This window comes from Panulirus ornatus, chromosome 10, assembly GCF_036320965.1.
Source record: "Panulirus ornatus isolate Po-2019 chromosome 10, ASM3632096v1, whole genome shotgun sequence".
In the NCBI taxonomy this organism is placed as follows: Eukaryota; Metazoa; Arthropoda; class Malacostraca; order Decapoda; family Palinuridae; genus Panulirus; species Panulirus ornatus.
In genome coordinates this window covers 52,179,526-52,194,942 of record NC_092233.1, presented here as the reverse complement: position 1 = coordinate 52,194,942, position 15,417 = coordinate 52,179,526, and the positions used below count along the sequence as shown (strand labels likewise).

Below are 15,417 nucleotides of genomic sequence, written 5' to 3'. Positions count from 1 at the left end.
GGGGTTGGGCCATTTCTTTCGTCTGTTTCCTTGCGCTACCTCGCAAACGCGGGAGACAGCGACAAAGTATAAAAAAAAAAAAAAAAAAAAAAAATATATATATATATATATTGTGTACTGGGGGTGGGTTGGGCCACCTCACAAACGTGGGAGACAGCGACAAAGCAAAAAAAAAAAAAAAATATATATATATATATATATATATATATATATATATATATATATATATATATATACACATGTATATACATACACGTCCACACACGCACATATACATACCTATACATCTCAATGTATACATATATATACACACACAGATATAGACATATATACACATGTACATGATTCACACTGTCTGCCTTTATTGATTCCCATCCCCAACTCGCCACACATGGAATAACCAACCCCCTCTCCCCTCAAGTGTGCGAGGCAGTGCTAGGAAAAGACAACAAAGGCCCCATTCGTTCACACTCAGTCTCTAGCTGTCATGTAATAATGCACCGAAACCACAGCTCCCTTTCCACATCCACGCCCCACAGAACTTTCCATGGTTTACCCCAGACACTTCACATGCCCTGGTTCAATCCATTGATAGCACATCGACCCTAGTATACCACGTCATTCCAATTCACTCTATTCCTTACACGCCTTTCACCCTCCTGCATGTTCAGGCCCCAATCACTCAAAATCTTTTTCACTCCATCTTTCCACCTCCAATTTGGTCTCCCACTTCTCCTCATTCCCTCCACCTCCGACACATATATCCTTTTGGTCAATCTTTCCTCACTCATTCTCTCCATGTGACCAAACCATTTCAAGACACCCTCTTCTGCTCTCTCAACCATACTCTTTTTATTACCACACTTCTCTCTTACCCTTACATTACTTACTCGATCAAACCACCTCACACCACATATTGTCCTCAAACATCTCATTTCCAGCACATCCACCCTCCTGTGCACAACTCTATCCATAGCCCATGCCTCGCAACCATACAACATTGTTGGAACCACTATTCCTTCAAACATACCCATTTTTGCTTTCCGAGATAATGTTCCCGACTTCCACACATTCTTCAAGGCTCCCAGAATTTTCGCCCTCTCCCCCACGCTATGATTCACTTCCGCTTCCATGGTTCCATCTGCTGCCAAATCCAAAACCAGATAATCTAAAACACTTCACCTCCTCCAGTTCTCCATTCAAACTTACCTCTCAATTGACTTGACCCTCAACCCTACTGTACCTAATAACCTTGCTCTTATTCACATTTACTCTCAACTTTCTTCTTTCACACACTTTACCAAACTCAGTCACCACCTTCTGCAGTTTCTCACATGAATCAGCCACCAGCGCTGTATCATCAGCAAACAACAACTGACTCACTTCCCAAGCTCTCTCATCCACTCTTGCATTCACCTCCCTAACAACCCCATCCACAATCAAATTAAACAACCATGAAGACATCACACACCCCTGCCGCAAACATACATTCACTGAGAACCAATCACTTTACTCTCTTCCTACACGTACACATGCCTTACATCCTCGATAAAAACTTTTCACTGCTTCTAACAACTTGCCTCCCACACCATACATTCTTAATACCTTCCACAGAGCATCTCCATCAACTCTATCATATGCCTTCTCCAGATCCATAAATGCTACATACAAATCCATTTGCTTTTCTAAGTATTTCTCACATACATTCTTCAAAGCAAACACCTGATCCACACATCCTCTACCACTTCTGAAACCACACTGCTCTTCCCCAATCTGATGCTCTGTACATGTCTTCACCCTCTCAATCAATACCCTCCTATATAATTTACCTGGAATACTCAACAAACTTATACCTCTATAATTTGAGCACTCACTCTTATCCCCTTTGCCTTTGTACAATGGCACTATGCAAGTATTCTGCCAATCCTCAGGCACCTCACCATGAGACATACATACATTAAATAACCTTATTAACTAGTCAACAATACAGTCACCCCTTTTTTAATAAATTCCACTGCAATACCATCCAAACCCGCTGCCTTGCCGGCTTTCATCTTCCACAAAGCTTTTACTACCTCTTCTCTGTTTACCAAATAATTTTTCCTAACCCTCTCACTTCGCACACAATCTCGACCAAAACACCCTATATCTGCCACTCTATTATCAAACACATTCAACAAACCTTCAAAATACTCACTCCATCTCCTCACATCACCACAACTTGTAATCACCTCCCCATTAGCCCCCTTCACTGAAGTTCCCATTTGCTCCCTTGTCTTATGCACTTTATTTACCTCCTTCCAAAGCATCTTTTTATTCTCCCTAAAATTTAATGATACTCTCTCACCCTAATTCTCATTTGCCCTCTTTTTCACTTCATGCACCTTTCTCTTGACCTCCTGACTTTCTTTTATACATCTCCCACTCATTTGCATTTTTTCCCTGCAAAAATCATCCAAATGCCTCTCTCTTCTCTTTCACTAATAATCTTACTTCTTCATCCCACCACTCACTACACTTTCTAATCTGCCCACCTCCCACGCTTCCCATGCCACAAGCATCGTTTGCACAAGCCATCACTGATTCCCTAAATACATCCTATTACTGCCCCACTCCCCTTACCTCCTTTGTTCTCACCTTTTTCCATTCTGTACTCAGTCTCTCCTTGTACTTCCTCACACAAGTCTCCTTCCCAAGCTCACTTACTCTCACCATTCTCTTCACCCCAACATTCTCTCTTCGTTTCTGAAAGCCTCTACAAATCTTCACCTTCGCCTCCACAAGATAATGATCAGACATCCCTCCAGATGCACTTCTCAGCACATTTACATCCAAAAGTCTCTCTTTCGCATGCCTATCAATTAACATGTAATCCAACAATGCTCTCTGGCCATCTCTCCTACTTATATACGTATACTTATGTATATCTCTCTTTTTAAACCAGGTATTCCCAATCATCAGTCCTTTTTCAGCACATAAATCTACAAGCTCTTCACCATTTCCATTTACAACACTGAACACCCCATGTATACCAATTATTCCCTCAACTGCCATATCACTCACCTTTGCATTCAAATCACCCATCACTATAACCTGGTCTGGTGCATCAAAACCACTAACACACTCATTCAGCTGCTCCCAAAACACTTGCCTCTCATGATCTTTCTTCTCATGCCAATGTGCATATGCACCAATAATCACCCATCTCTCTCCATCAACTTTCAGCTTTACCCATATCAATCTAGAATTTACTTTCTTACACTCTATCACATACTCCCACCACTCCTGTTTCAGGAGTAGTGCTACTCCTTCCCTTGCTCTTGTCCTCTCACTAACCACTAACTTTACTCCCAAGACATTCCCAAACCACTCTTCCCCTTTACCCTTGAACTTCATTTCACTCAGAGCCAAAACATCCAGGTTCCTTTCCTCAAACATACTACCTATCCCTCCTCTTTTCTCATCTTGGTTACATCCACACACATTTAGACACCCCAATGTGAGCCTTCGAGGAGGATGAGCGCTCCCTGCGTGACTCCTCCTTCTGCTTCCCCTTTTAGAAAGTTAAAATACAAGGAGGGTATGTATGTGTGTATATATATATATATATATATATATATATATATATATATATATATATATATATATAGAGTGATAACAAGTAGTGGTGATGTGAGAAGGAGATGGAGTGAGTATTTTGAAGGTTTGTTGAATGTGTTTGATGATAGAGTGGCAGATATAGGGTGTTTTGGTCGAGGTGGTGTGCAAAGTGAGAGGGTTAGGGAAAATGATTTGGTAAACAGAGAAGAGGTAGTAAAAGCTTTGCGGAAGATGAAAGCCGGCAAGGCAGCAGGTTTGGATGGTATTGCAGTGGAATTTATTAAAAAAGGGGGTGACTGTATTATTGACTGGTTGGTGAGGTTATTTAATGTATGTATGACTCATGGTGAGGTGTCTGAGGATTGGCGGAATGCGTGCATAGTGCCAATGTACAAAGGCAAAGGGGATAAGAGTGAGTGCTCAAATTACAGAGGTATAAGTTTGTTGAGTATTCCTGGTAAATTATATGGGAGGGTATTGATTGAGAGGGTGAAGGCATGTACAGAGCATCAGATTGGGGAAGAGCAGTGTGGTTTCAGGAGTGGTAGAGGATGTGTGGATTAGGTGTTTGCTTTGAAGAATGTATGTGAGAAATACTTAGAAAAGCAAATGGATTTGTATGTAGCATTTATGGATCTGGAGAAGGCATATGATAGAGTTGATAGAGATGCTTTGTGGAAGGTATTAAGAATATATGGTGTGGGAGGCAAGTTGTTAGAAGCAGTGAAAAGTTTTTATCGAGGATGTAAGGCATGTGTACGTGTAGGAACAGAGGAAAGTGATTGGTTCTCAGTGAATGTAGGTCTGCGGCAGGGGTGTGTGATGTCTACATGGTTGTTTAATTTGTTTATGGATGGGGTCGTTAGGGAGGTGAATGCAAGAGTTTTGGATAGAGGGGCAAGTATGAAGTCTGTTGGGGATGAGAGCTTGGGAAGTGAGTCAGTTGTTGTTCGCTGATGATACAGCGCTAGTGGCTGATTCATGTGAGAAACTGTAGAAGCTGGTGACTGAGTTTGGTAAAGTGTGTGAAAGAAGAAAGTTAAGAGTAAATGTAAATAAGAGCAAGGTTATTAGGTACAGTAGGGTTGAGGGTCAAGTCAATTGGGAGGTAAGTTTGAATGGAGAAAAACTGGAGGAAGTAAAGTGTTTTAGATATCTGGGAGTGGATCTGGCAGCGGATGGAACCATGGAAGCGGAAGTGGATCATAGGGTGGGGGAGGGGGCGAAAATCCTGGGAGCCTTGAAGAATGTGTGGAAGTTGAGAACATTATCTCGGAAAGCAAAAATGGGTATGTTTGAAGGAATAGTGGTTCCAACAATGTTGTATGGTTGCGAGGCGTGGGCTATGGATAGAGTTGTGCACAGGAGGATGGATATGCTGGAAATGAGATGTTTGAGGACAATGTGTGGTGTGAGGTGGTTTGATCAAGTAAGTAATGTAAGGGTAAGAGAGATGTGTGGAAATAAAAAGAGCGTGGTTGAGAGAGCAGAAGAGGGTGTTTTGAAATGGTTTGGGCACATGGAGAGAATGAGTGAGGAAAGATTGACCAAGAGGATATATGTGTCGGAGGTGGAGGGAACGAGGAGAAGTGGGAGACCAAATCGGAGGTGGAAAGATGGAGTGAAAAAGATTTTGTGTGATCGGGGCCTGAACATGCAGGAGGGTGAAAGGAGGGCAAGGAATAGAGTGAATTGGATCGATGTGGTATACCAGGGTTGACATGCTGTCAGTGGATTGAATCAGGGCATGTGAAGCGTCTGGGGTAAACCATGGAAAGCTGTGTAGGTATGTATATTTGCGTGTGTGGATGTATGTATATACATGTGTATGGGGGTGGGTTGGGCCATCTCTTTTGTTTGTTTCCTTGCGCTACCTCGCAAACGCGGGAGACAGCGACAAAGCAAAAAAAAAAATATATATATATATATATATATATATATATATATTATCCCTGGTAATAGGGGAGAAAGAATACTTCCCACGTATTCCCTGCGTGTTGTACAAGGCGACTAAATGGGGAGGGAGCGGGGGGCTGGAAATCCTCCCCTCTCGTTTTTTTTCATTTTCCAAAAGAAGGAACAGAGAAGGGGGCCAGGTGAGGATATTCCCCCAAAGGCCCAGTCCTCTGTTCTTAACTCTACCTCGCTAAAGCAGGAAATGGCGAATAGTTTGAAAGAATGATAAGATATATATATATATATATATATATATATATATATATATATATATATATATATATATATATATATATATATATATTTTTCTTTTTTTCTTTGTCGCTGTCTCCCGCATTTGCGAGGTAGCGCAAGGAAACAGACGAAAGAAATGGCCCAACTCACCCCTATACACATGTATATACATACACGTCCACACACGCAAATATACATACCTACACAGCTTTCCATGGTTTACCCCAGACGCTTCACATGCCCTGATTCAATCCACTGACAGCATGTCAACCCCGGTATACCACATCGATCCAATTCACTCTATTCCTTGCCCTCCTTTCACCCTCCTACATGTTCAGGCCCCGATCACACAAAATCTTTTTCACTCCATCTTTCCACCTCCAATTTGGTCTCCCACTTCTCCTCATTCCCTCCACCTCCGACACATATATCCTCTTGGTCAATCTTTCCTCACTCATTCTCTCCATGTGCCCAAACCATTTCAAAACACCCTCTTCTGCTCTCTCAACCACGCTCTTTTTATTTCCATACATCTCTCTTACCCTTTCATTGCTTACTCAATCAAACCACCTCACACCACATATTGTCCTCAAACATTTCATTTCCAACACATCCACCCTTCTCCGCACAACTCTATCTATAGCCCATACCTCGCAACCATATAACATGGTTGGAACCACTATTCCCTGAAACATATCCATTTTTGCTTTCCAAGATAATTTTCTCGACTTCCACACATTTTTCAATGCTTCCAGAACTTTCGACCCCTCCCCCACCCTATTTTTTTCTCTGTTTTCCTAGCGCTACCTCACTGATGCAGGGAGTGGTGATGCTGCTTCCTGTGGAGCGGGGTGGTGCCGGGAATGGGTAAAGGCAAGGGAGTAAGAATATGTACATGGGTATATATGTATATGACAGTGTATTTGTATGTATATGTATGTATATGTTCATACATATATGTTTACCAATTCATTTTCCCTGACCCTCTCACTTCGCACACCACCTCTACCAAAACACCCTATATCTGCCACTCTATCATCTAACGCATTCAACGAACTTTCAAAATACTCACTCCATCTCCTCCTCACATCACCACAATTTGTTATTACCTATCCATTTGCCCCCTTCACCGATGTTCCCATTTCTTCTCTTGTCTTATGCACTTTATTTACTTCCTTCCAAAACATCTTTTTATTCTCTCTCTCACACCAACTCTCATTTGCCCTCTTTTTCACCTCTTGCACCTTTCTCTTGACCTCCTGCCTCTTTCTTTTATACATCTCCCAGTCATTTGCACTATTTTCCTGGAAAAATCGACAAAGTATAGTAAATAAATATATTCTATTTATTTTACTTCGTCATTGTCTCCCGCATTAGTGAGGTAGCGCAAGGAAACTGACAAAAGAATGGCCCAACCTACCCACATACACATGTATATACATACACGTCCACACACGCACATATACATACATATACATCTCAATGTATACATATACATAAACACACAGACATATACATATATACACATGTACATAATTCATACTGTCTGCCCTTATTCATTCCCATCGCCACCCCACCACACGTGAAATAACAACCCCCTCCCCCTGCATGCGTGCGAGGTAGCACTAGGAAAAGACAACAAAGGCCCTGATCACTCAGAATCTTTTTCATTCCATCTTTCCACCTCCAATTTGGTCTCCCACTTCTCCTCTGTTCCCTCTACCTCTGACAGCATATATCCTCTTTGTCAATCTTTCCTCACTCATTCTCTCCATGAGACTAAACCATTTCAAAACACCCTCTTCTGCTCTCTCAACCACACTCTTTTTATTACCACACAGCTCTCTTACCCTTTCATTGCTTACTCAATCAAACCACCTCACACCACATATTGTCCTCAAACATTTCATTTCCAACACATCCACCCTTCTCCGCACAACTCTATCTATAGCCCATGCCTCGCAACCATATAACATGGTTGGAACCACTGTTCCCTGAAACATATCCATTTTTGCTTTCCAAGATAATTTTCTCGACTTCCACACATTTTTCAATGCTTCCAGAACTTTCGACCCCTCCCCCACCCTATTTTTTTCTCTGTTTTCCTAGCGCTACCTCACTGATGCAGGGAGTGGTGATGCTGCTTCCTGTGGAGCGGGGTGGTGCTGGGAATGGGTAAAGGCAAGGGAGTAAGAATATGTACATGGGTATATATGTATATGGCAGTGTATTTGTATGTATATGTATGTATATGTTCATACATATATGTATATGTACATGGATGGGCATGTATGTATATACTTGTGTTTGTGAATAAATGGGTCTTCTTTGTCTGTTTCTTGGCACTACAGCGATCAAGTATAATAATAATAATAATAACAAATATATGTATATAATGCACCGGTATTACTGGTCTCTCCTTGCTTGAGTTTATAATGCAAATGAAATATCACCCTTGGTAAGGCTGCATCATTAAAAATACAGTTTCATCAGAGTACGTCTCACTCCAAAGTAGTCTAAATATCACTGGAACTGGAAGGAGAGCAGCCTTGGGCTGCAGGAGCCTTAGGAATAGTCCTGGTTAACACCATAATTCTTTAAAAAATAAATGGTCCTAGTAGAAATTATGAATAGAAAAAACATTATTGCAATGCACTTCCATGGTTTTGGAATACATTTGTTTCCACAGAAAATAATTTTTCATCCTTCTCCCTCATAAACATATTGAAGAGTACTTTTCTGAGACATTTTCAACTTTTCTTGAAAATCTAAGATTTCATTCAATAATGCTGCTTGAAAAGATCTTGATATTATATATGTAAACTTTACGGTGAAATTGGAAAAAAATTAGAAAGATCACATCAAATCAAATCTTTTATCAAAGAAATGACACAAAAAGGAGTTGATAAAATAGAGGCATATTAAAGACTATAAAATGAAAGTCAATCAGTGTTATATGAAATTTGGGAAAAAAAGTAAGTATCAGTGGATTGAACAAGAGCACCCAACATGTTAGTGAGGCTGACAGAAACACCCAGAAGGTAGCGTGATTATCGGTGCAGTGCACTCTTGTCTACCTCTTCTGACATACATGTGATAGTATCTCAAATTCCTGCTATAGTGTGTAAAATGACAAGATTTAGGCACAAGTTTGATCTATATCTGTTAAAATACTAATTAGATACTATGTACATGAGTGTTTAGTAGCACTCTTGAACAAATGATCTGGTGATGTCGACCTAAGATCTCAACATCCAAAAGTCAATCTTCTGCAAAATGCATAAAGTACCATCTTTATGGTTCAACTTTGCAAGATATATAAAAGTCCACCAAGGGAATATGTATTTGGTCTGTTCTCAATTTTCCCACCTACATCTGAAGGACTCAGTAGTTCCTTTACTCACAAGAGGTAAGCTCAGAAGCCTTTTGTTGTACAAAACTCTAGGCAGGCCATGGAAAAATATTCAAAACACAGTCACCCACAGATCACCATGGTAGGAAAATGTAGAACACACTACTTTTCATGACCCACCTTCTTAGACACTGTAAATAGTCATGATTTAGGTGAGGCTCATATCATGACAAACAGTAAACTAATATACACCCATCCTATGCTTTACACAGGACGACTATATACAATTTTGCTTTTCTACGAGTAACCTACTTCTATCAGTCCCTGTTTTATGTGGTCAAAATTTACTACTATGCACATGAGTATGGTAGAAAGTGTGTCAAAACATCCCTATATGCAATTTCTCTTTGTGTGAGGTTTTTGCAGAACATAATCCCTGCATAAAGCAAGGGATGGGTGTATGTGAACATATCAGGAGACCATGAGAAGGACTTTTAAAAAAATCATATTAGAGGACAAACTCCAAACTCAATTGAGTTAAGTGAGGGAAGGATCATATGCTGGGGTTGTTTAGTATAAGCACAGAAAAAAGTCAATGCAGTAATGCACATAGTTTTATATACCTCAGCATCCTATTAAGGTTTAATCATCTATGACATGCTGAGTTTAACTGGCTGTGGTTGTTTATATTACCCAAAATTCTTTTTTTTTTACATTTCTAATTTTGCTAACCTATGGCACCTGTGGAAGAACTTTTTGACCACTGGAATGCCCTACAAGGGTTAACGAGCTTAGATCATATTAGATGACAAAAGAAAATGTAGCAACAAACACTGAATACCGTTTTGTTCTTTTCCTAATGTGCCTATAGTCTTGATTACATATGCTTTAAACTCACTGCCCTAAACCCAATATCAGGTAAGTGACAGCTGTTCCTTATACCATTGGATCCCGTATGTGCAGAACATATGAAGCTCAAGCTATTGTGCACCATGGATTACAACACTATTCTTTGGGGAAGGCAAAGCTGATCTGTGTGGAGTGCCAACTTTAAACTTCATCCTCTTAAAAGTACATTCCTACACCTTTAACCGTTTGAATGTGCCACTCAGCACCGGCTGATTCTGACCCTCTACCAATCAAATGCAACAGTTGACCATATTTTACTGCAGTCAAAAGTTTTTCCCTTACCCCAGTCCTCTCTCATTTTCTCTAGAGCATGCAGTGGAAATCTGATAAATACTGCCATCCCAGGCACCCACATTAAACATTACGACAAACACTCAACAGTCAGGAGTTACCAAGCAGGATAAGTTCAGAGTTTATATATCCTTTCTCTGCATTCCAGCCACAAATCAGGTGAGTAATGGACATCACAGCAACATAATATGTTCTACAACTAATTTTTTGTAAAACTCTGCTCCATGAAAGAACATATTCTAATAGTTTACAGTGTTTTAATGATGAGGGATAAGGGCACCATCCCTTTAGTCTTGACAGGCATCCCTTTAACTCAGACACTTCCATTTAAAAGTTTTCTCTCGTTCTTTCCAGGACACCATGAGTAGGAAGAAGAAGAGAGTGCTGATAACTGAGGAGACTAAGCAGATACTGGTGTTTAAGGTCTCTGACTCAAAGGTGTTCCTTTGTATAATTGCAATAGAGCACTTCAGTTATGATCTTGATTGTAGTTCTTACTTTTCAAAGCTGGATCAAAATCTTATGCATAGGATTATGATGATTCGTTCAAACAGAAAGAAAATTCAAATAAGAAGTCGACAGCAGAGAAGCTTGGGGTGGTAAAGTTTTTTATCAATTCTACTACAAAAATAATTTTTCACTGTTTAACAGGCTTTGGAAGGAAATTAAGTGCCAGGTAAGAAACCTCATGGGATTTTTGTGTTTGAGAAGTAGTAAAAATTTCATAACACTACTTACATATTTCAAGGGCAAAATCACATCAATAGGGTATGACTTTGATAACAAAATGTGCACCCAAGGGTTTAATCCCTAAATTATCACTGTTTACTACCTATTCTTTTATTGTAACTTTCATTTTTTTAAGTTTTCCTATGATACAGATTCAGATTTCTTTTTCAAATGCCTTTGGATTTATCATTTTTCACTGCATCTTGCTTCAAAATTCATATGACTTCAAAGAAACCATATTGCAATACTGAAAGTTAAGCTTTATAGTAATGAATGACTTAAGATCAAACCTTTAGGTTATAAATCAGGAGTAACAATTGCAAAATGTCCTTTCCTAAGTTAGCTATACTGTTTTCTTTGTTTTCAAGTGAACTGGCTGCAGACTAGAACCACATCTACAGCAGACTAAAAATAATGTTTCAGTAATATTTCAGTATAATCAAAGCAATCTGTATCAGGAAGTAATGGCCATTATATCCTCTTATTTAAGTCTTTAGATTTTTTTTTGTACTCAGTAAACGAGACCTTATGACAATAATACTTGATCCAAACCTCAAATCCTTGATCAGGTATTGAGCTTAGAAAGAAGAATGTGTGGTATTTGTTAGCCCATATCTAATCACCTTGTCATCAAGTATTTTGTACATACCAGTATATAGCAGCATTCATGTGCATGACCTTGGCCTATAATCCTCATCTTGAAAAATTAATTAGGTGCATTTATGGTACAAGTCTCATTCATATCCAGGCACCCAGTCATGGAATATCATGTACAAATGGTAAAAAAGTATCTTCCAGGATGTATCGAGTGGACTTTGAAATACGAATTATGTTAGTTTGGTAGGGATGGCTAGCACAAATGTGACAAAATTTCTAATAATTATGGTAACCCATTTCATTGTTATTTCTATCACAATATGAAAATAATGTACATAAGGATATGCAACATTCATTATAGTAAATGACAGGAAACATGGCTAGTAATTGATATATTACAATATCAGGAGAGCAGGGCTACTAATGTGACGTAAAATGAGCATTTTTCAAAATCCTTCACCTATGGTGACATATTGTTTCAAACAAAAAGTGGAATGATACTTTTTTACCAGGTGTATACAAGCATTGAATAAATTTCAGGACACAAAACCGTGAGACCTTGAATTTTGGCCCTAATCTAAGAAATTTAGGTGTGTGCAGAGCATTGTTCGCAGCATGTGTAGTAAAATTTTGTCCATACCACGAAATATCATGTATACAAGCATTCATTTGCACCTTAGCAGACAAAACCCTTTAGAACTTAACTTCTGAGCATTCTAGTCTCAAAAACATTATCACAATTGCAGATGTCTGTATGCAGTACCTACATTACTCAATAGGTCTATATCCAATGACCCAGTCATACGATATATAATGCAGAAGCATTCAGAAGCACTTTAGTTACATAGACTTGTGGCCTTAACATTTCTTTATCTAACAATCAAAACTCAAAAAGGTGAAGTTTTTCAATGCAGTATCTGAGGAACAAGTCAGGTCCATATCTAACCACCCAGTCATGAGATATCATATTCACAAATCTGGATCCATAGATGGGCAAACCATTAAGCTTCTCTGCATGGCAGGTAATGGCATAAAACTTATAGAACTGGGAAATGTAAGAAAGCAGCATTAAAGATATTTAAACATCAGTCAGGGGTTTAGCTATTGTAATGCCTGAAACAGTCAGCAATTACCATACAGAACATTCAGTCATGACAAGAAACAGAATTATGAACTATTTGCTACTTACTATATAACCTATAGTGATTCAAATGCATTATCTACTGTAAAAGACAAAATTTTCATTTACACATTTTCATATGCAGATGTTTGCAGTTACATTTTGAATAAAGAAAATCATAAACCAAAGAAATTCTGTACTGGCTTAAAAAAACGAGTTGAGTCAATTAAATTTGCAAACAATTAAGTACATTTATGGTCTTGATTAACTTAACTGTACACTTGTTTGAGTATTGTACATATGCAACTTGATATTTACAAATTACAACTTAATTCATTATCATAGTAAAACCTCTGTTATCAGTAATTCAAGACAACAAAATGTTCAAAGCAACACAGGTTTTTCAATTTTAGTTTGGCAATCCTCAATTATTGAAAAAAATTCAAAAAGTTACAAAAAATATTTTGAATCGTGCACACACAACATTACAGCAATCAATGTATTCACCACATGGTGTCTTGTGGGGCTAGTGACTGTTTACCATCTCCCATGTGCTTTCTGGCAGTGTTGTGGGCTGATCTTTGAACATTTGTGTATTTTGTGCACCCTGGTTTTTTATTGTGGATAATGGCCCTCTTCAAGAGTCATCAGCAATTGCCTTACAGATGCTGAAAGCTCTCTACAACTTGCACGAAGTGTAAGAGAAATGTTTTATGCCTCAAAAAGAAGACAGTTGTGCAAGTGGCTACCTAAGGGTGAGTCCAAAGTGGTACTTCTGAAGGACTTCAGTTTCATTTGCTTACATATACTAATATTTCCTCCATAAAAATAATTACAATTGTATAATATATCTTAAAACATTACAATTTCTGAATTACCTAATGTATTAAAAAACTTGAATAACCAGAGATTTTGTAATCTAAAAGGCTGATTCCCCTATGCATTTCATATAACAGAGATTTTACTCTATATTACTCTAACTACGACAACAATGCAGAAAAGTTGAAAACCATTTCCATTCAAAGATGTCACAGGCTATGAAAATAGATTTATCTGTGTCTGGCCAGAAAAGTCCAAAAAATATTTTGTTGAGTTGAAAGGCAACATACATACCTAATAATGAATGTAAGCTTTTGCATGCCAGATTGTATGTTTGATCATCAAATATCTTCCTTCTTTGCACTATAATTGAAAGCAATGACAATTGTGTTAGATCTTACCTCTAATACAAAGGACAGGACAACATCCATCTTGGACAGTGTGACCTCGTTATCCATACTGTCACTATCACGCCCACTTAACGAGCTCTGAGACCTGCTGTTCATGGGATCACAAACATGTATTAGCTAAAGGTCATCACAAATTTCATAATTGGGAAGAGGGGTGATAATATATGTGTTGCATATGAATTTTGAAATTAACTTTTTAAAATGTGTAAATGTAACAGATAAATCATTAATAATCTATATACTGTAATATAATGTACATGTACAGCATATGAACAAATGCACAAGAAAAAGCCATGTAAACAATATATATATATATATATATATATATATATATATATATATATATATTTTTTTTTTTTTTTTTCATACTATCCGCCATTTCCCGCGACAGCGAGGTAGCGTTAAGAACAGAGGACTGGGCCTTTGAGGAAATATCCTCGCCTGGCCCTCTTCTCTGTTCCTTCTCTTGGAAAATTAAAAAAAAAAAAAAAACGAGAGGGGAGGATTTCCAGCCCCCCGCTCACTCCCCTTTTAGTCGCCTTCTACGACACGCAGGAAATACATGTTTATCAAAATTTGAATATATATATATATATATATATATATATATATATATATATATCCCTGGGGATAGGGGATTAAGAATCCTTCCCACGTATATATATATATATATATATATATATATATATATATATATATATATATATTTTTTTTTTTCATACTATTCGCCATTTCCCGCGTTAGCAAGGTAGCGTCAAGAACAGAGGACTGAGCCTTTGAGGGAATATTCTCAATTGGCCCCCGTCCTCTGTTCCTTCATTAGGAAAACTAAAAACGAGAGGGGAGGATTTCCAGCCCCCCGCTCCCTTCCCTTTTAGTCGCCTTCTACGACACGCAGGGAATACATGGGAAGTATTCTTTTTCCCCTATCCCCAGGGATAGGGGAGAAATATATATATATATATATATATATATATATATATATATATATATATATATATATATATATATATATATATATATTTTTTCATTTTTTTCATACTGTTCGCCATTTCCCGCCTTAGCGAGGTAGCGTTAAGAACAGAGGACTGGGCCTCTAAGGAAACATCCTCATCCAGCCCCCTTCTCTGTTCCTTTCTTTGGAAAAAAGAAAAAGAAAAAAAAATATTTATTTTTAGTTTTTTTTTTGCCGCTGTCTCCTGCGTTTGCGAGGTAGCGCAAGGAAACAGACATAAGAAATGGCCCAACCCACCCCCATACACATGTATATACATACGTCCACACACGCAAATATACATACCTACACAGCTTTCCATGGTTTACCCCAGACGCTTCACATGCCCTGATTAAATCCATTGACAGCACGTCAACCCCAGTATACCACATCGATCCAATTCACT

At 38.4% G+C, this 15,417-nt stretch overlaps 1 protein-coding gene across 1 annotated transcript in view; it reads right to left on the bottom strand.

Annotated features, from left to right (window-relative positions):
• Nucleotides 1-15,417, bottom strand: part of Cadps (calcium-dependent secretion activator 1) — a 1,554,015-nt gene that overhangs the window by 633,398 nt on the left and 905,200 nt on the right. Inside the window, exon 11 of the mRNA XM_071665310.1 lies at nucleotides 14,009-14,105. Within this exon, the coding sequence (XP_071521411.1) occupies nucleotides 14,009-14,105 (97 nt within the window). The remainder of the gene's footprint in view (nucleotides 1-14,008; nucleotides 14,106-15,417) is intronic.